A 20,537-nucleotide genomic window follows, 5' to 3' on the forward strand; every position below is an offset into this window, starting at 1 on the left:
TTTCTGGAAGCTTTGATAGGTTGAGTGTTGGTGTTGTTTTATGAGGCATTTCTCTTTAGCATACAGATTTCTGAGAAAATATTTAAATCGATTACAAAATAGGCTTCTTTCCCTACTTAAAAGGAGTTAAGATTACAAGCAAGCTTTGAAAGAGAATATAGGTAGATTAGCAAATTTGTGGTAGGTAGTTATGAGCATCAAGGGAGGTAAATTAGAAAGTAAGGGGGTAGAATAAAGATATAAAGAGAAATTTTGTTTGGCTGAGAGGGTAAGAGAGTCAATGTAAGAATCAATAAAAAGTAAAAATAGGGGTCACAAATGCACATTAACATTAATTAACAATCTGACAGAGGGTTTCCATAGTTGGGATAAAGTATCAAGAAAGATTTTGGAAATGGCAACAGGTACAGATTACAGAGAAAAAAGTCATCTGATATGAAAAAAGTTCTGGTAAGAATGGAAGAATTTAAGAAATAGAAATAAGAAAATCTAGACAAATATTATGAAAGAGGAGGCGTTGGGGAAGAGAATGGGAATGAGGAGAGACAGATGAAGTGATAATATTTCAACTAATAATGACAAAATTCCTGAAGGATCTGGAGATAAAGAAAAAAATAATTCTATCACTTTTAGCATGAAAAAAAAAAGACTGTGAGAAATTAGATTTGGCTAAGAGTTCAAGGATAAAGAAAGAAAAGTAGGAGCTAAACAATGCAGATAGCCTCTTCAATGCAATGTGGTTGAAATTATTCAGGAAATGGAAACAAGGATAATGTTCTCAGTTTGAAGACCAGGAAGTGAAACTATTCAGAAGAAAGATAAAAGAGTAGAAGTAAAAGAACCAAAAGAGGTAACTCTCTTCAGGTTGAAAAACAAAAAATCATGTGTATGAATGTCTGTGTATATAAATATCATATGACATCTAGACAAAATTGTCAAAATAAAGGAATTATAACTTTAAATAAAAACATTTATGAAACAGTTCTAACTGCTAGATTTGCCTTCCAAGAATTTAAATTCTAAAATTTTCAAACAATTATTTTCAAATCTGTAGGGAAAATCATTTATTTTACCTTTATTACATTTTAAATAAAACTAGCTCAAATTTTACTTCCTTATTTACATATACTAGAAAAAGTAGTATTAGAACAGGAGAAAGAACAAAATGAAAAAAAAAAAAGAAAAAAGTCTTGCTCAGCTGAAAAATCATGGTGGGAATGTGGATGTGTGAGGAGGCAGAAAAGAAAGGGGAGACCACAGGTAATCATTCCTGAGTAACATAATAATCATTAGTCCCTTGATAGAAAGTTGTGAGACTGGGGACAAAGCAGTCAAAGTCACTGGTAAGAAAGGTCATTTTTTTTTTTTTGGTAGCAGCAACAGCAGCAGTAGAAATGTCCACAAGATTATAAGTGTCTTATACTACGTACAAAGGAAATAGCTCAGTTTTCGTAAGTACATTAAATCAGTCAGTTAGTATAAAACTACAACAAATAATCTGGAAGCTAGCACTAGAATACATTTCCAGTCACTTGGGGAACTCTTGAAGCTCTTTAAGCTATAATCATCATTGAGTCCTTGCAAGTCAATCAGGAATTAATATGCCAACATCTGGGTTGTAAAAGTACAAGAAAACAAGTAGATAACTTTGGGTTGCTTTTCTATGTATACACAGAGGTTTATTATCTGATAGCCTGAACATCCAAGGTCATCAAACATTCTTACACATGGGAATTTCTAGAGCTACAGTAAATTGGGAAGAGAGCAGACACTGTCAGCTATATGACAGAACACACGATTTAAAAACTGAAGTTCAGGGTAGCCTGGGTGGCTCAACGGTTTATCACCGCCTTCAGCCCAGGGCATGATCCTGGAGACCAGGGATCGAGTCCCACATCGGGCTTCCTGCATGGAGCCTGCTTTTCCCTCTGCTTATGTCTCTGCCTCTTTCTCTCTGTGTCTCTCATGAATAAATAAAATATTTTTAAAAAAATTTTAAAAATCAACAAATGTGATCATCTCTTGTTTTAAAACTTCACTTCTGGGATGCCCGAGGGACTCAGTGGTTTAGCGCCTGCCTTCCGCCTAGGGCGTGATCCTGGAGTCCCAGTGAGTCCACATCGGCCTCCCTACATGGACCCTGCTTCTCCCTCTGCCTCTGCCTCTCTCTCTCTGTGTGTCTCTCATGAATAAATAAATAAAATGTTAAAAAAAATAAAATAGGGAAGCCCGGGTGGCTCAGTGGTTTAGAGCCGCCTTCAGCCCAGGGCGTGATCCTGGAGACCTGGGATCAAGATCAAGTCCCATTTCCGGCTCCCTGCATGAAGCCTGCTTCTCCCTCTGCCTGTGTCTCTGCCTCTCTCTCTCTCTCTCTCTCTCTGTCTCTCATGAATAAATAAAATATTTTTTAAAAAAATAAAATAAAATAAAACTTCACTTCTTTATATTGGATTAAGGCAGGAAAAAAAAACCAAGACCATCTAGACTGTAGTTAAAAGAACAGTGGAGGGATCCCTGGGTGGCGCAGCGGTTTGGCGCCTGCCTTTGGCCCAGGGCGCGATCCTGGAGACCCGGGATCGAATCCCACATCGGGCTCCCGGTGCATGGAGCCTGCTTCTCCCTCTGCCTGTGTCTCTGCCTCTCTCTCTCTCTCTCTCTCTCTCTCTGTGACTATCATAAATAAATAAAAAATTAAAAAAAATAACAGTGGAGACAGAAAACAACAAAGGTTTAACTCTCAAGTCTCTTTAATTCTCTATCTCAGGTTTTTCTATTCTACAGATTAGGGCATTCCTTTTTAACAACCTTTTCTAGTTGCTAAGGGTATTATACCTTGAGTCTCATATTTTCTAACCACAAATAAATGAATCTGTAACACTTGCTGTGTCCCCAATGACTGCCATCTTTTGCTTTTGCTCTATCACATTATTTGTCCTGCTTAGAATGTCCTCCTCATTTATCTCTACCAAATCACATCCCAGATATTATTAGTTCTCATATTTGGCTGATTTAATTAAAGAAAATAAAACTGCTTTTTGACAAGATGCTTCTCAGATGTCACGCTGGAATTCTGCCACCAGAATACCACCTCTTGTTATTAATCACTGCTTTTAAGAATCTTTGTATCATTTAACAGGACATCTGATAAGCATACTTTACACCAGAGCTGGCCTTGGAAAATTGTTTTGGGGGCTTCAAATACTCCTCATTCATGACTGTAAGTTACTCAAATCAGGCTGATATTATTATTACTGACTACCCCAGTAATTATATAATTGCTTGCTTACTTGTTTATTATCTGTCTGTCCCACTAGATTATGAACTCTGGGGGGGGGTAGGATCTATTCCTGTTTTATTCACTACTGTATACCCAACACCCAGGACAGTAACTAATTACCACCCCATTTCTCTGTTTCTCTTCATAACAAAATTCCTAGAAAGAATTATAAATATTCACTCTGCCTCCAAATACCTGCTTAGCTTCATATCCTCTAGTCCGTCTGGTCTCTGCTCATAGGTAACCTTAAAGTAGCCTTCCCAGACCAAATTTATCTAAAACACCAACCTCTTCCCCTCTCTATAATTACATCTTACTTTATTTTCCTTCATATAGCCATGTATTACGTATTTATTTGCCTCTCTCAACTAAAATGTTAGCCCCATGAGAATAAGGATTTTGTTTTGCTCACTTGCTATTATCTCCAGTACCTAAAAGAGTGGTTTTTAAAAAGCACTTGGTTAAGTATGTGTTAAATGAATGTTATCCTCTTCAACCACATACAGGATTTACTCTTATCTTTGTACTTATATAACAGGAGCAAAAGGTGGAAGACTGTGCAGATTTTCTAACGTAAAGGTAATATAAAATCCAAGTCATAGCTGTACTCCAACAGGGTAAGGTAACCATTATGGTGTCATTTCTTTTATTAATTTTTTCCTTACCTTACATCCATAGTCCTTCCACAACTGCAACTATCCAGGAGAAGCAAGAGTTTTCATCAGCTGAATCATTTCTACATCAAGTATCATGTTTTGAAAAATATAAATAATGTGACTCAAGTTATATATATTCTTCAATACCATTCAGTAAGACAAGTGATGCTTTTATCTGTAGAAGTGCATTTGGAGAACTTCCAGGTTTTGGGCACTCAGATCAAAATGAAATACTGCTGTGATATTATATTCTAATACTTATATATCATTTTGGTTATAAATCTTTTTTTTAAGATTTTATTTACTTATGATAGAGAGAGAGAGAGAGAGAGGCAGAGTCACAGGCAGAGGGAGAGGCAGGCTCCATGCCGGAGCCCAACGCGGGACTCGATCCTGGGGACTACAGGATGGCGCCCTGGGCCAAAGGCAGGCGCTAAACCGCTGAGCCACCCAGGGATCCCCCGGTTATAAATCTTAAATGCATAATCACTATCATACCAAAGTCATTGAATAACTATCAGTTTTACTTTTGTAGGGGAATCACTGCAGATTGGACATATTCAATATTACTATTTCAAATAACTTTCTATATATAACATGGGAAATGCAATTACTAGGGAAAATGGTATGAATATTCATGTTCCTTTGGCTCTATAGAAAATGGTACTCTGAAAAAAATAGAAAATGGTACTCTGTTAATAGATAAATGAGTATCAGATGTTTATAAAGTTGCTCAAAACTCATTTGAATCTCAGAACAATGCCATGAGGCAAGGAAGATAGGTTTTGTTCCCATTTTACAGACGAGGAAACAAAACCTTTATAAAACAATTACAGCTGAATAGAAACATAAAAATATTAAAGAATCACAGAAGACAAAGGTAGTACGGTTAATGAGTGGAATCAATGAATTCAATGGTGTACTTATATATTTGTGGATGTTCGCTTGCAGTTGACTTATTAAAAAAAGAATTCCATAGAGGAACCCCTGGGGAGGGCAAATTATACTGTGCTCTGTTCCCTCCCTAAAACATTTTGATCCATACAAAATCAAGTAAAAAGTTACTTTTAAAGATTTCTTTGAATGAGAAAGGTCAGCCTTGCAGGAGGTTCTGAAAAATAAAAGTTGGTCAATGTCATCACTTTTTAGACTTTTTTTTTCATGAAAATGAAATCAACTCAATAGCAAATATTAGTTTCCTACTTACATTATAAATTTCCAATATCTTAGCCAAAAAAAAACTCTCTTTGTATACAATACATATCATTACTATTACTTTAACTTAACTCTTGAGGATTGAAGATTCATGATCCTAAGGTAAAGCTGAGTAGTGCTTTCTTGTCTAGGTCTAAGGAAAGAAACACCCTAGCAACAAGCAAGGGAGGGGAAAGGAAGAGAGCAGTGTTAGCAACAGGTATCTAAAAAACCTCCTGAGTCTTATAGGTAAGCAGTCAATAATCCTTCCACTACTACCAAGAAAAAGTGGTGACAGTGATCATCTTTCACGTCTTAAAACCACCAATGAAGCTGTCCTTTATCACTCAAAACAACACAGACAGACTTAGAGGGTAAGACGTTAAGTGAAATAACTCAGTCAGATAAAGACAAATACCATATAATTTCACTCATGTGGAATGTAAGAAACAAATGAATAAATCAACACAGAGATAAACAAACAAAAAACGAACTCTTTAAATATACAGAATTAGTGAATCCCAGAGGGGAGGTAGGTTGGTGGATGTCTGAAACAAATAAAGGGGATTAAGAGTACACTTATTGTGATGAGAAATGACTAATCTACAGAATTGTTGAATCACTATACTATATACCTAAAACTAATATAACACTGTGTAATTATACTGGAATTAAATACATTTTTATTTTTTCATTTGTTTTCTTGAACTTCGATTTTCCAACATATATCCCATCAACTTCCCTTCTCAGTGCCCATCACCCATTTACCACAAAGCCCCTGCCCACCTCTCAGAGTTAGGAGTCTCTCATGGTTTGTCTCCTTCTCTAATTTTTCCCACTCAGTTCCCCTCCTTTCCCTTATAATCTCCTTCACAATTTCTTATACTCCCCATATGAGTAAAACCATGTGATGATTGTCCTTCTCCAACTGACTTACTTCACTCAGCATAATACCCTCCAGTTTCATCCACATCAAGGCAAATGGTGGGTATTTGTCCTTTCTGATGGCTGAGTAATATTCCATTATATATATATATATATATATATATATATATATATATATATATATAATGTGATATATATATATCACATCTTCTTTATCCATTCATCTGTCAAAGAACATCATTCCACAGATTGGCTACTGTGGATATTGTTGCTATGAACATTGGGGTGCAGGAGTCCCGGCATTTCACTGCATCTGTATCTTTGGGGTAAAACCCAGCAGTGCAATTGCAGAGTCACAGGGTAGCTCTATTTTTATCTCTTTGAGGAACCTCTACACAATTTTTCAGAGTGGCTGCACCAGTCTGCATTCCCACCAACAGTGCCAGATGGTTCCCCCTTCTCCACATCCTCTCCAACATTTGTTGTTTCCTGTCTTGTTAATTTTTGCCATTCTCACTGCTGTAAGGTGGTATCTCATTGTGGTTTTGATTTGTAGTTCCCTGATGGCAAGTGATGCAGAGCATTTTCTCATGTGCTTGTTAGCCATGTGTTATGTCTTCTTTACTGAAATTTCTGTACATTTCTTCTGCCCATTTCATGACTGGATTTCTTGTTTCTTGGGTGCTAAGTTTAACAAGTTCTTTATAGATCTTAAATACTAGCCCTTCATCTGATATGTCATTTGGAAATATCTTCTCCCATTCTATAGGTTGTATTTTAGTTTTGTTCACTGTTTCTTTTGCTGTGCAGAAGCTTTTTATCCTGATTAAGCCCCAATAGTTCATTTTTGCTTTTGTTTCCTTTGCCTTCATACATGTATCTTGCAAGAAGTTACAGTGGCCAAGTTCAAAATGGGTGTTGCCTGTGTTCTCCTCTAGGATTTTGATGGATTCTTGTCTCACATTTAGATCTTCCCACCATTTTGAGTTTATCTTTGTGTATGGTGTAAGAGAATGGTCTAGTTGCATTTTTCTGCACGTGGCTGTCCAATTTTCTCAACACCATTTATTGAGGAAACTTTTTTCCAGTGGATAGTCTTTCCTGCTTTGTCGAATATTAGTTGACCATAGAGTTGAGGGCCCATTTCTGGGTTCTGTATTCTGTTCCATTGATCTAGGTGTCTGTTTTTGTGCCATACTATCTTGATGATAACAGGTTTTTTTAAAAGTACATTTCTACTGGTTTTATTTTTTTAATTTTATATATATTATATATATATTTTAAATTTTTATTATATATATTTTTTAATTATATAAATATAATTTAATTAAGAGAGAGAGGCAGAGACACAGACAGAGGGAGAAGCAGGCTCCATGCAGGGAGCCTGACGTGGGACTCAATCCTGGGTCTCCAGGATAATGCCCTGGACTGAAGGCGGTGCTAAACCGCTGAGCCACCCGGGCTGCCTGATGATCACAGTTTTGTAATACGGCTTGAAATCTGGTATTGTGATGCCCTGGCATTGGTTTTCTTTTTCAATATTCCTCTGGCTATTCAGGGTCTTTTCTGATTCCATACAAATCTTAAGATTATTCGTTCTAACTCTGTGGAGAAAGTCCATGGTATTCTGGTAGGGATTGCATTGAATGTGTAGCAAATTGCCCTGGGTAGCATAGACATTATCACAATATTAATTCTTCCAATCCATAAGCATGGAATATTTTTCCATCTCTTTGTGTCTTCCTCAATTTCTTTCAGAAGTGTTCTATAGTTTTTAGGGTATAGATCCTTTACCTCTTTGGTTAGGTTTATTCCTAAGTATCTTATGCTTTTGGGTGCAATTGTAAATGGGATTGACTCCTTAATTTCTCTATCTTCAGTCTCATTGTTAGTGTATAGAAATGCCACTGATTTCTGGGCATTGATTTTGTATCCTGCCACACTGCTGAGTTACTGTATCAGTTGTAGCAATGTTGGGGTGAAGTCTTTTGGGTTTTCTATATACAGCATCATGTTATCTGTGAAGAGGGAGAGTTTGACTTCTTCTTTGCCAATTTGAATGCCTTTTATTTCTTTTTGTTGTCTGATTGCTGAGGCAAAGAGTTCTAGTACTATGTTGAATAGCAGTGGTGAGAGTAGATATCCCTGTTGTGTTCCTGATCTTAGGAGAGACTGTCTTTCCCCTTTCTCTATTGAGAAGGATATTCACTGTGGGCTTTTCATAAATGGCTTTTAAGATATTGAGGAATTTTCCCCCTATCCCTACACTCTGAAGAGTTTTGATCAGGAATGGATGATGTATTTTGTCAAATGCTTTCTCTGCATCTATTGAGAGGATCATAGAGTTCTTGTTTCTCCTCTTGTTGATGTGCTCTATCACGTTGAATGTTTTATGAATGTTAAACCAGCCTTGCATCCTGGGGATAGATCCCACTTGGTCATGGTGAATAATCTTCTTAATGTACTGTTGGATCCTATTGGCTAGTATCTTGTTGAGAATGTTTGCATCTGTGTTCATCAGGGATATTGGTATATACTTCTCCTTTTGGTGGGGTATTTGTCTGCTTTCTTCAAATGCTTTTTAAAACCATTTCTTCTTTAAATCCTTAAATATAATTCCCTTGGGAAGCCATTTGACCCTAGACTTTTGTGTCTTGGGAGGTTTTTCATGACTGCTTCAATTTCCTCACTGGTTATTGGCCGCTTCAGATTTTCTATTTCTTCCTGTTTCAGTTTTGGTAATTTGTGGTTTTCCAGAAATGCAACCATTTCTTCTAGACTGCCTAATTTGTTGGCAATTAGCTGCTCATAATATGTCTTTAAAATTGTTTGTATTTCCTTGGTATTGGTTGTGATCTTGCTCTTTTTAAAAAAAAGATTTTATTTATTTATGAGAGAGGGAGAGAGAGGGGGAGAGAGAGAGAGAGAGAGAGAGAGAGAGAGAGAGAGAGAGAGGCAGAGACAAAGGCAGAGGAAGAAGCAGGCTCCATGCAGGAAGCCCAATCAAGCCCTGGGACTTGATCCCAGGACTCCAGGATCATGCCCTGGGCCAAAGGCAGGCACTAAACTGCTGAGCCACCCAGGGATCCCCAATCTTGCTCTTGCATTTGTGATTTTATTCATTTGAGTCTTTTCTCTTTTCTTTTTAATAAGGCTGTCTAGGGGCTTCTCTATCTTACTAAATTCTTTCAAAGAACCAGCTCCTGGTTATGTTGATCTGTTCTATAGTTCTTCTGGTCTCTATTTCATTGAGTTCTGCTCAAATCTTTTTCTCTCTCTTCTTCTGCTTGGTGTAGGTTTTTTAAAAATTTTTTTTTATTGGAGTTCAATTTGCCAACATATAGCGTAACACTCAGTGCTCATCCCACCAAGTGCCCCCCTCAGTGCCCATCACCCAGTTACCCCAACCCCCCACCTACTTCCCCTTCCACTACCCCTTGTTCATTTCCCAGAATTACATGTCTCTCATGTTTTATCACCCTCACTGTTATTTTCACTCATTTTTATCTCCTTTCCCTTTATTCCCTTTCACAAATTTTTATATTGCCCAAATGAATGAGACCATATAATGTTTGTCCTTTTCCGATTGACTTATTTCATCCAGCATAATACCCTCCAGGTCCCTCCACGTTGGTGTAGGTTTTAGTTGTGGTTCTTTCTCTTTCTCTTCCTTTAGGTGCGAGGTTAACTTGTGTATTTGAGTTTTTTCCAATTTTTTGAGGGAGGCTTGTATTGCAATGTATTTCCCTCTTAGGACCGCTTTTGCTGCATCCCAAAGGTTTTGAAGGGTTGTATATTCATTTTCATTAGTTTCCATGAATCTTTTTAATTCTCTAATTTCCTGGTTGACCCATTCATCTTTTAGTAAGATGCTCTTTAACCTCCATGTGTTTGAGCTTCTTCCAAATTTCTTCTTGTGATTGGGTTCTAGTTTCAAGGCACTGTGGTCTGAAAATATGAAGGGGACAATCCCAATCATTTGGTATCGGTTCAGACCTGATTTGTGACCCAGTATGTAGTCTATTCTGGAGAAAGTTCCATGTCCACTTGAGAAGAATGTGTATTCAGTTGCGTTTGGATGCACAGTTCTGTGTATATCTGTGAAATCTATTTGGTCCACTGTATCATTCAAGGCCCTTGTTTCTTTGGTGATGCTCTGCTTAGAAGGTCTGTTATTTGCAGAAAATGCCATGCTAAAGTCTCCTACTGTTAGTGTATTATTATCTAAGTATGTCTTTACTTTTGTTATTAATTGACTGATATACTTGGCAGCTGCCACCTTAGGGGCATAAATATTCATGACTGTTAGGTCTTCTTGTTCAATAGACCCTTTAAGTATGATATAGTATCCCTCTTCATCTCTTACTACAGTCTTTGGGATAAACTTTAATTTATCTGATATGAGGATGGCTACCCAGCTTTCTTTTGAGGACCATTTGAATGGTAAATGGTTCTCCACTTCTTCATTTTCAGGCTGAAGGTGTTCTAGGGTCTAAAATGAGTCTCTTGTAGACAGCATACAGATGGGTCTTGCTTTTCTTCCAGTCTGATACCCTGCGTCTTTTGAGGGATCATTTAGCCCATTCACGTTCAGAGTAACTATTGAAAGATATGAATTTAGTGCCATCGTATTACCTATTGATCCCCTGTTTTGTAGATTGTTTCTTTGGGCTTCCTCTTTCTTTTACAGGGTCTCCCTTAATATTTATTGCAGAGTGGTTTGTTGGTCATATATTCTTTCAGTTTCTGCCTATCCTGGAAGCTCTTTATCTCTCCTATTCTGAATAAGAGCCTTGCTGGATAAAGTATTTTTGGCTGCATGTTCTGCTCATTTAGTGCTCTGTATAGGGACTCCTGGGTGGCTCAATGGTTAGGCATCTGCCTTCGGCCCAGGGCGTGATCCTGGAGTTCCAGGATCGAGTCCCACATCGGGCTCCCTGCATGGAGCCTGCTTCTCCCTCTGCTGTGTCTCTGCCTCTCTTTCTGTGTGTCTCTCATGAATAAATATTTTTTTTTAAAAAAGTACTCTGTATATATCATGCCAGCCCTTTCTGGCCTGCTAGGTCTATGTGGAGAGGACTGCTGTTAATCTGGAATTTCTCCCCATAATTTAAGATCTCTTGTTTCGCACTACTTTAAGAATTTTCTCTTTATCATTGAAATTTGCAAGTTTCACTATTAAATGCCGAGATACTGAACGGTTTTTACTGATCTCGGGCGGGGGGGTCCTATCTCTTGGATCTGAATGCCTGTTTCCTTCCCCAGGTTAGGGAAGTTCTCAGCTATGATTTATTCAAATATACTTTGTGGTCCTCTCTCTCCCTCAGCCACTTCTGGAATCCCATTTATAGGTATATTCTTCCTTCTCAAGCTATCATTTACTTCCCTATGATTTTCTTCATGGGCTCTTGTTTATCTCTTTTTTCCTCAGCTTCCTTCCTTACCATCAACTTGTCTTCTATGTCACTCACTCTCTCTTCCACCTCCTTAACCCTAGCAGTTAGGACATTCAGTTTGGATTGCATCTCATTTAATCTTTTTTTTTATTTAATCTATTTTTAATTTCGCCCTGATTAGATCTCAGTTCTGCAGTAACAAAGTCTCTAGAGTCCTTTATGCTTTTTTTCCAGAGCCACCAGTAGCTTTATAATTGTACTTCTGAATTGATTTTCTGACATCGTATTGAAATCCAAATTCTGTAACTCTGTGGCAGAAAGTAGTTTAAGGTTCTTTCTTTTATGGTGAATTATTCCATCTAGTCATTTTGTCTAGTGCAGAGTGGCTGTTTGAGTGGGCTGAGTCAAAAATATCAACCATGACCTAAGTAAAATACACCCTAGATAATTTTGAAAAGGTCAGAGACCAGAAAATAAAAGAAAAAGAGAACAGAATAAAATAAAACAAAAGGACCATTAAAGTGAAAAATAAATTTTAAAACAAAGTAGTAAAAATAAAAAGCCAAAAACAAAGAAGAAAAAAGAAAAAGAAAAAAAAAGTAAAGAAAAGAGGAAAAAGAAAAATTAAGGGCGGGGGAATGGTGGTGATGAAGAAGTGGTAGTGTAGGGAGAATGTAGTCTACCTGAGGGGTCCTAGATGTTGATTCTCTTGGTTCTGAGTGTGTACTGTTCTGTATGTTAGAAGATGCTCAATCCCAAATTTATATAAGCCAACAATACTTATTGAAAGCCCCAACATTGACCACCAAAACATAAACAAGATAAGAGGGTGCAGAATGGCAAGGAAGAGAGAATATAATCCTACAGAATGAACCTACAGGGTGTTCCCCTTGTCTCTGGGTGTCTGTTGGTCTGTTTTAGAAGGTGCTAACTTCCACCATTGTAAAACAAAACGAGGCAGAAAAAACAAAAAACAAAAACCCTTATCTCATGTATCTATCAAAATTAAACTGAATATGTTGAAGGGAATCCAGAAGTGAAAAACATATCTAAGACATGTAATTGTAGAAATATGAAAATCAAAAAGGAAAATATTTAAAAATGAAGAGCTGGTAAAATATTGTAGTTAAAGTGGGAAAAAAATATTGGAAATTTTTAGTCTGATATAAAAACGAGCTCCAGCTTGGTCCTGGAGCTTTCCCATACTACTTGTTCAGTAAACCTGCTCGTCCCTTTTTCTTCCAGCTGGTCTTCTGAGGGAGGTCCTGTTGTGCTGATTCTCAGGTATGTGCACCTGGGGGAGATGCCCGCCTCCTGCCAGGCTCAGTGGGAGGGTGCCAGGCTCAGTGGGAGTTGTTTATCCTGTGAGGCCTTTGTTCACTAGTGTCCCTGCCTCTCCCAGGCACAAGGTGAAACAAAGAGGAAAAACAATGGTGGTGGCCAGATTCCCAGGTGTGGAGTGGAGCTCCCTTTGAGTAACTAATTATAGTCTCCCAGTTGGCACTGGCCTAGATGCTCCTGGGGTCCGGCAGGGGTGTGCTGATCTGCACCACTTGGGGGCGCCCCATGGCAGGAGAGTCCTCGCTGTCCTGTGCCCTCCCTGCCTCCACCTGTGGGGGGCAGGGAAACGCAGGATGACTGGCTTTGTCCACTTGGGCGCCCTGGGATCCGGGGCCCTGTGCCGCTGGACCCGCGCTCCCAGGGACTGCCTCTCCTGAAGGGAACAGGGCACAGCCACCTCCATCTGGAGCCAGCCTGCCTAACCAACTGGCTTCTCCCAAATGCCCCAGAGGGCTGCAGCACTCTAGCCCTTTACTGATATCAGACTGCAGTTTGCGGTGAGCTTTCTGCCGGGCGCCCCTCCTCTTACAGTGATTCAGGAAACCTCGAGGCTTCACTGCCCCTCGTGCGATTCTGCCTGATTTCCCTGCTAAACACTTTTCTGTCAGGGAAAACTGGCGCGGATTTTTAAAGTTCCTACTTCTCCAGGGCTGGGCTTTCCTACCCCAGAGTCTTTCACCGCTCCACTTTAGCCTAGCTACTTGGGCTTCTCCTCCCCCACTTTATTGGTTTTTTTTTTTTTTTCTTCCTACTCCTTAGAAGTGAAAACTTTTCTCTCTGTAGCATTCCAGGTGTTCTCTCTTTAAATCTCAGGTCAAATTTGTAGGTGTTCAGGATGTTTTGAAAGTTATCTAGGTAAGTTAGTGGGCCCAGGTAAGTTATGGACCCCTACTTTTCCACCCTCTTGCCCCTCCCTCTTAAATACATTTTTAAGAAAGAGATCTTTATTTTTATTTTATTTTTTATTTTTTGTAGTTTCAAGTTTTTATTTAAATTTCAGTTAGTTAACATACAGTGTAATATTAGTTCCATGTTGTAGAATTCAGTGATTCATTACATACAACACTCAGTGCTTATCAGAAGTGCCCTTCGTAATACCCATCACCTATTTAGTCCACCCCGCAGCCCACCTCCTCTCCAGCAATCTTTAGTTTGTTCTCTATGATTAAGAGTCTGTGTCTTGGTTTGCCTCTCTTCTTTTTCCCTATGTTCATCTGTTTTGTTTCCTAAATTTCACATATAATTGAAATCATATGGGGGGGCAGCCAAGGTGGCTCAGCAGTTTAGGACTGCCTTCAGCACAGGGCTCAAGACCCAGGATTGAGTCCCACGTTGGGCTCCCTGCATGGAGCCTGCTTCTCCATCTGCCTGTGTCTCTGCCTCTCTCTCTCTCTCTCTCTCTGTCTCTCATGAATAAATAAATAAAATCTTTTTTTAAAAAAGAAATTATGGTATTTGTCTTTCTCATACTTTACTTATTTTGCCTATCATAATATTCTCTAGCTCATCCACATCACTGCAGTGGTAAGATTTCATTCTTTTTTATGGCTGAGTAATATTGCATCAGGGTACAAAAATACTGATTCAAAGGGGCACATGCTCTCTGATTTTAATAGTAGCATTATCAACAAGAGCCAAATTATAAAAAGAGCTTAAATGATCATCAACTGATGAATGGATAAAGAAGTTGTTGTATGTGTGTATGTATGTGTATAGAAACATGCACACACACTCATATATATGTAAAATACAATATTACTTTTGTAGCTATTAGTGCAATGGATGGATCATAGCTCAGTTCTATTTTTTAACTTTTTTAGGAACCTCCATACTGTTTTCCACAGTAGCTCCCCCAGTTTGCATTCCCACCAATAGCACAAAAGGGCCGCCCTTTCTCCACATCCTCATCAACATCTATTGCTTTCTACATTGTTAACTTTAGCCATCTTTAAAGTACACTTGACCCTTGAATAACGTGGGTTTGAACTGTGCAGGCCACTTATATGTGGATTTTGCCCCATATAGTTCATTACTATAAATGTATTTATTCCTATGATTTCTTTAACACTCTCTTTTCTCTAGCCTAACTTTGGTGTAAGAATACCATATATAACACATACACAAAATATATGCTAATCGACTGTTTATGTTATTGGTAAAGCTTCCTGTCAATGGGAGGGTGTAAGTACTTAAATTTGGGGGGAGTCAAAATTTATGCGTGGATTTGTGACTGCACATGGAAGGGTGGGAGGTCTGGCATGCCTAACTTCCATGTTGTTCAAGAGTCAACTGTAATTTTTTACTTGATTTCACATGGATCAAAATGTTCCAGGGAGTAAAGGAGGGAAGTACAGACTATGATTTGTCCTCCTTAGGGTTGCCCTATGGGATTTTCTCATTAATAAGTCAAAATGATATTTATTATTTTACAGTGTGGGTGTGGGTGGGGATTTGATATTTCCTTACCTAAAATGTAATGTCATGGCCACCATCCAGGCACTTCGGTCCCAATAATAAGGTACTTGGGAGGCCAAAAATTTTATCAGTTTGTTCCTTTGTGAACATGAAGTACAGGCATATTTTGCTAAGAAAAAAATTAGAACATTTTCAGAGTTGGGCTCCTTGAATTGGGAGTGGGGAAAAAAGAAAGAAAGCCCTATATTTTTGAGGGATGGTCATTAAGAAATTCTTTAAAAGGCTACCTTACTGTTTATCATATGTGTAATTATGTTGAGTTGTTTACATGGTGATTTGTTAAGTTCATATAAATATCATAAAACATTTTGAAATGGAAAGCTCATTTAAACTGTTAATATAGAAAAGTTAATATGTTCTAGTTTTTACATATAATTTAATTTCAAAGTAATGGTGCCAAAATGAAAAAGGAGATAAGAAAACAGAATGCCTAAAACTTCTCTATTTTAACAAACTTTACCTTTTAGTCTTGTTCTAAAATCCCAAAACATGATCTATTGAGGGAGATTATCAGTCTAACACACATGAACCTGCTTACACTTTTCAGATACGGAATATTCAAGCATAAAATAGTTTCAACAAATTATCTAAATTAAAGCTTCCTTACTGCCAGGTCTTCCTACATCCCATACACTAGAATGTAGCTCCATAATTTCACTCATGTAGTAGCTCCAATCTATCAAGGAGAACAAACTGTTGATTTGTGCTTAATTAAGCCAAATATGCATAAATTATTTTCAATTACATAAAGCCAGGTGCTAAATTTAGAGCCACAGAAAAGTCATTACCGTTATCAGCCAGGAGGATCAAGGGATAATGTAAGGTAACTGCAAAAACCCAGAAGAGTGAATTACTTCTTTACATGAAAGGAAATTACTTTATCTATGAAATAACATTTATGTATAACAAAAATTTTCACAAGATATCCTACTCTGCTCTGAACCAGGACAATTAAGTAAAATAATTAGGCAAATGATAAGTAAACTACCAGATATCCACTAGATGTGTTTCAGAAATTTAGAAAAGGACCTCAGAATTCTAACTTACAAATTAGTCTCCTGTTACAACCACCCAATGGTTCTCTGTTGCCCCAATTCCATTATTAGGAAGAAAAAAGTGTCAACTACCTTCAAGTCCACTGCTCAAGTCATTACATTGCTGGTGGTTATTGCCAATTATTACATGGCAAAGAAATAAAATCTTAAAGAAATTACAACTATTTACATTTCTAAGATGGTTATTATCTCTTCTTCATTAAACAAAATGCATAAAAGAATCTTTTAAAGGGGTAGCACATAATACTGGATTTCAGCGAACAAAATGGACAAAGGCAAGCTTATGCTGGCACCCAGTCAAACTCTTGTTAGAGCTAATCCAAATGTGGATTTGTGGTAAAGCATAGCAAAGCTGTTGGCTTCACAATTTTAAGTAATAATACAGTAATTGAGCAGTTAAGAAAATCAGCACACACTTTCCCTCTGGACCAAATAGAACCAAACAAACCTTAAAAAACACCTCTGCTCCTCTCTGATCATTTTGCTTAATTTACATGTAATACAGTGGCAGCATTCATGTGGAAATTTCAAGCATTTTAAAAATACCACAGGTAAAACAACCATGCAGACATACACAATCAACCACAATATGGGGCTATGGCTATTCTCAACATACATGTGTGGTAGAAATCTTGGTGTATTTCTGCAGACCAACCTCCTATTGTAGAGAAATGGGTTTGAAGAGTACATGGGAGTGGATGGAATAGAGAAACTGGTGCAATGTGGTCCATGTTTTAAGAAAACATGTCAAATGAGAAACTAAAAACAGAAAACAAGGAATGATTAAAAGAAATTCGCAACAAGTAAAAAAACTATTTCATACTACATTATACTGATTTGATTCTCAATCTGATTTACCTATTATTTTTCAGGAACACAGTTGTACAAAGTGATATATAATTCTTTGGTAATGAGGACAAGAGCACCATAAAAATTCTGGCCAAGTAAAATGTAGAACCAGATTACTAGCTCTAACACAGGACTATAAGATCTATTTTAAATACTCTAACCTGTTCTTGATGGACTAAAGAGGGCAAATTATGTCACTGGGTATTTATGAACATTGCTTCTCAAATTTTGTCTGGAAAATATACGCATCTGTTAAATAGAAAGTCTCCTCTGCAAATAACACTTGTAATTTTTAAAGATCAGAAAATGATATATTGTGAAGTCTAATGAGGCAATTTTTTTGCCATATTTTCAAGAGGGCCTTTTTCCAAACTGGATGAGATGAACAGGTCTTGCAAAATTAAAAAACAAAAAAGTCCTGTAGAACCTCAGATTTCTCTCCACCCTGGGGGTGGCTTGAAAAAAAGGAAAGAACAGCACACATTTATCACCATCTTAACAACACACACTGATTTGGCACCTATTATCTTTCATTTTACCCTCTCAAATCTGTGAGGTAGACACCATTTCACAGAGGATGAAAAGCCATGCCCTCTCCTCCATGAATCCTTACACAACCTTTCAGTTATTCGGTTCTAATTATAATTTGCTTGATTTACTAGTTACTGGTTATAAATATAATTTGCCTGGTTTACTGGTTACTTCCCCTAATCTGAACGTCTTCCCCTTATCCAGATTATGAGCCATTAATTCAAAGGAGGGGAAGTGAATCTTAACTGTCTTTGTACACTAGCATTCCATGTGGCACACAGCAGGCGTTTATGGTTGAATAAATTAAAGACTTGTCGAATGCCATTCAACAGAGCTGGGAAGGGGACTAAAACGCAGATTTTCGTACTCTTCCCTCCTCCCGCTACATCACGCTGCCTAAATGAAGTCTGGCCCACCACTTCGAGGCCACCATACCAAATTGCAAATTGTCACGAAAAAGATCTCAGCGTTCCCCAGTGTCCAAAAGTTTGAATGCCCCCGCCCAGATGGGAGGTCTCAAAACCAAATTCTCTGGAGGCTTTACACACTGGACCAAGGGACGGTTCTGGATTTACAAATCAAATCACTGAAGGCAGGATGGATTAGGCGGCAAGAGTTAAACTTGCAATTGTTTCACAGGCGTGCTTACAAGCATGGCTTTGAAAGAAAAAGGGCAGCGTCAAACACTCGAGAGGGAAACGAATTACGACGGTTAGTCTGAAATAAGATCCCAAGGGCGGATAACGGGGTGACAAAGTAAAAGATGCTAAAATGGGAGAGGTCAGCAATGCTCTCGCCCTGACACGCGCCCGTCCCCCCTTCGCCCCCCACCGCCGCCTGCTAATCTCTCATTTGAAGCCCATCCCTCAGGAGGTGGCTGGGGCTCTTCTCTTTCTCCTCACCATCCTCCCCGTCCACACACACACGCACCCGCACTCGCACTCCCCAGGATGGTGATTATAGATAGGGGATTTTGCGAAAAAAGTTAAGTCCACAACTGTGAACTGACCCCAGTCACCAGCCTCCATGCTACCTGTCGATGACTAATAGTCGTCATCAGCCCCCGTCCCCGAGGGAAGCGACGGGACAGGTACTTTGCCTCCGAGAGAAGCCCTCCTCTGCCTCATTGTTCCTCCGCCTCAGAAAAGACCCCTCCACCCTTTATCCCCCTCCTACCCAAAGAGCAGCTGCTCTTCCGGCGAGGGGTTCTCAGAACTCAGGGAGGGCGACGGAAAGGTGGTGGCGGGAGAAGAACTCCAGCCCCTCCAGCCGGGGTTTAGAATCCGGCGGTCGGTGGCGACGAGTTAACTGTTTTCCTCACCGCCTTTTAAGAACCACAAGCCCAGCCCCGAGGTGGGTGGGGGATGGCCGCAGCTTACCTGTGAGACCCCCTCCACCTTCCTCAACGTAGCCCCGACGCCGTTGCAACACGAAGTAATCGTTGGACCTTTCCATCAGCCACAGCTTCAGCGCATTTTTCAGAAGCACTTCCTCAGGCTTCAGCCACATCTCGAACTTTGTGCCGCCAGGCAGCAGCGATCCAGATGCCCTGCTCACCTCACCCTCCACTCCTCTCTTTCCCTCTAATTCTCCTCCCACCAAATTTTCCTCAGGCAACGGCGGCTTGGGTTCAGGTTTTCCACACTTCCCCCAACCCTCCCTTCTCTCCCACGTAGGCAGAGAGATTGCCAATTCCCTCCTACAGCTCTACCGCCCAAATGGGAAATAGTCCTGCTTCCTTGCCTCCTGGGAATTGTAGTTTCCTACTCGCTTTTTCTGTACTTAAACAGCGGGATCCGAGGACTACAATTCCCACAATCCACAGGGATGAGAACGGGCGGGGGTGCTTTCAAAGCGCGTCCCGCCACCACTTAAGTGTATTTTGTCTATTTAAAGTTTAAAGCGGTTTTTGGTTCAAATAAGTGAGCCTCAGGTATAAATGTGTCGTCTCTTCTCATCCATTTACAGACAAGGATGTTAAACTGTAGGAAACGATGTTTCTGGAATTTTGAATAACGAACGGCCCAAACTGGGAGGCCGACTTTGCAGCACTGATTCTTCATGAGTTCTTACTTTGTACTAAAGCGATTTCATAGATTATCTCACGTAATTGTGACAAGTCTTGCGAAGTGGATATTATTTCCCGCTTTGCACATATATAAACAAAAGCGCAGACGGGTGAGGTGACTTAACCAAGGTCACGCGGTAAGTGGAGTCTGATACACTTCCTTGTCTGCTTCAAAATCTTCCTTAGATTAGGTTCTTTTTGCTTATACAGGAAGAACATAAAATCTCCAAAGCCCCATGATTTTCTTCACGCCATGGGCTCCTTCCTCCCCACTCTGCCACCTCAATCTGTTTGTAATCTGTTTATTGTAATCAGCCACAGAAAATGTCTTTGCCAACTTTCCTTTTCAGGATCTAAACAATTTATGAACATTTCTCCCCTTTATTAAACTCTTTAAGGACATAAAAATCTCTTTCAGGATGACCTTCACCTCTTTGTACCTTGGCATCTGCTTAAACACAAAGGTGAATGAGGCCAATGATTTGTATGTCATCGCAGTGAGGAATTATTTGAGGGATGTTTTTATTTGTTTCGAAAACTGGGCCCACCAGAACTAAAGAGTACACTAAGCACAAGACAGTTTTGTAAGAAAGACGGAGTTGGGGGGCAATGTACAAATAAACAAGGGGCTCTTGGTGTGCTATTTTGAGAATAAAGCCACAAGGCCATTTCACTTAAAAAAAAATTGGGGTGAGACACACCCAGATGCCAAGTCCTGGAGCCAAAGAACTGTGCCTTGGAGGAGTGTTTCTGGCTTAACCCTCCCAAGATGTGGGCCAGCTCAAGGGAGACAGGCATATGCAACAAGCA

General features: G+C 39.2%; 1 protein-coding gene across 3 annotated transcripts in view; it reads right to left on the reverse strand.

Moving 5' to 3' along the window:
• The window catches only part of TBC1D8B (TBC1 domain family member 8B), a 66,756-nt gene extending 47,410 nt beyond the window's left edge, over positions 1–19,346 (reverse strand). The window contains exon 1 of one of the 3 annotated variants that reach the window (XM_072818055.1): positions 19,039–19,346. In XM_072818055.1, coding sequence (XP_072674156.1) covers positions 19,039–19,168 — 130 coding nt within the window. In that variant the 5' untranslated portion in view covers positions 19,169–19,346. The remainder of the gene's footprint in view (positions 1–19,038) is intronic. The other 2 variants (XM_072818053.1, XM_072818054.1) reach the window with 2 other exon arrangements.
• Positions 19,347–20,537: the final 1,191 nt, after the last annotated feature.

The sequence above is a fragment of the Canis lupus genome, chromosome X (assembly GCF_048164855.1).
Source record: "Canis lupus baileyi chromosome X, mCanLup2.hap1, whole genome shotgun sequence".
In the NCBI taxonomy this organism is placed as follows: Eukaryota; Metazoa; Chordata; class Mammalia; order Carnivora; family Canidae; genus Canis; species Canis lupus.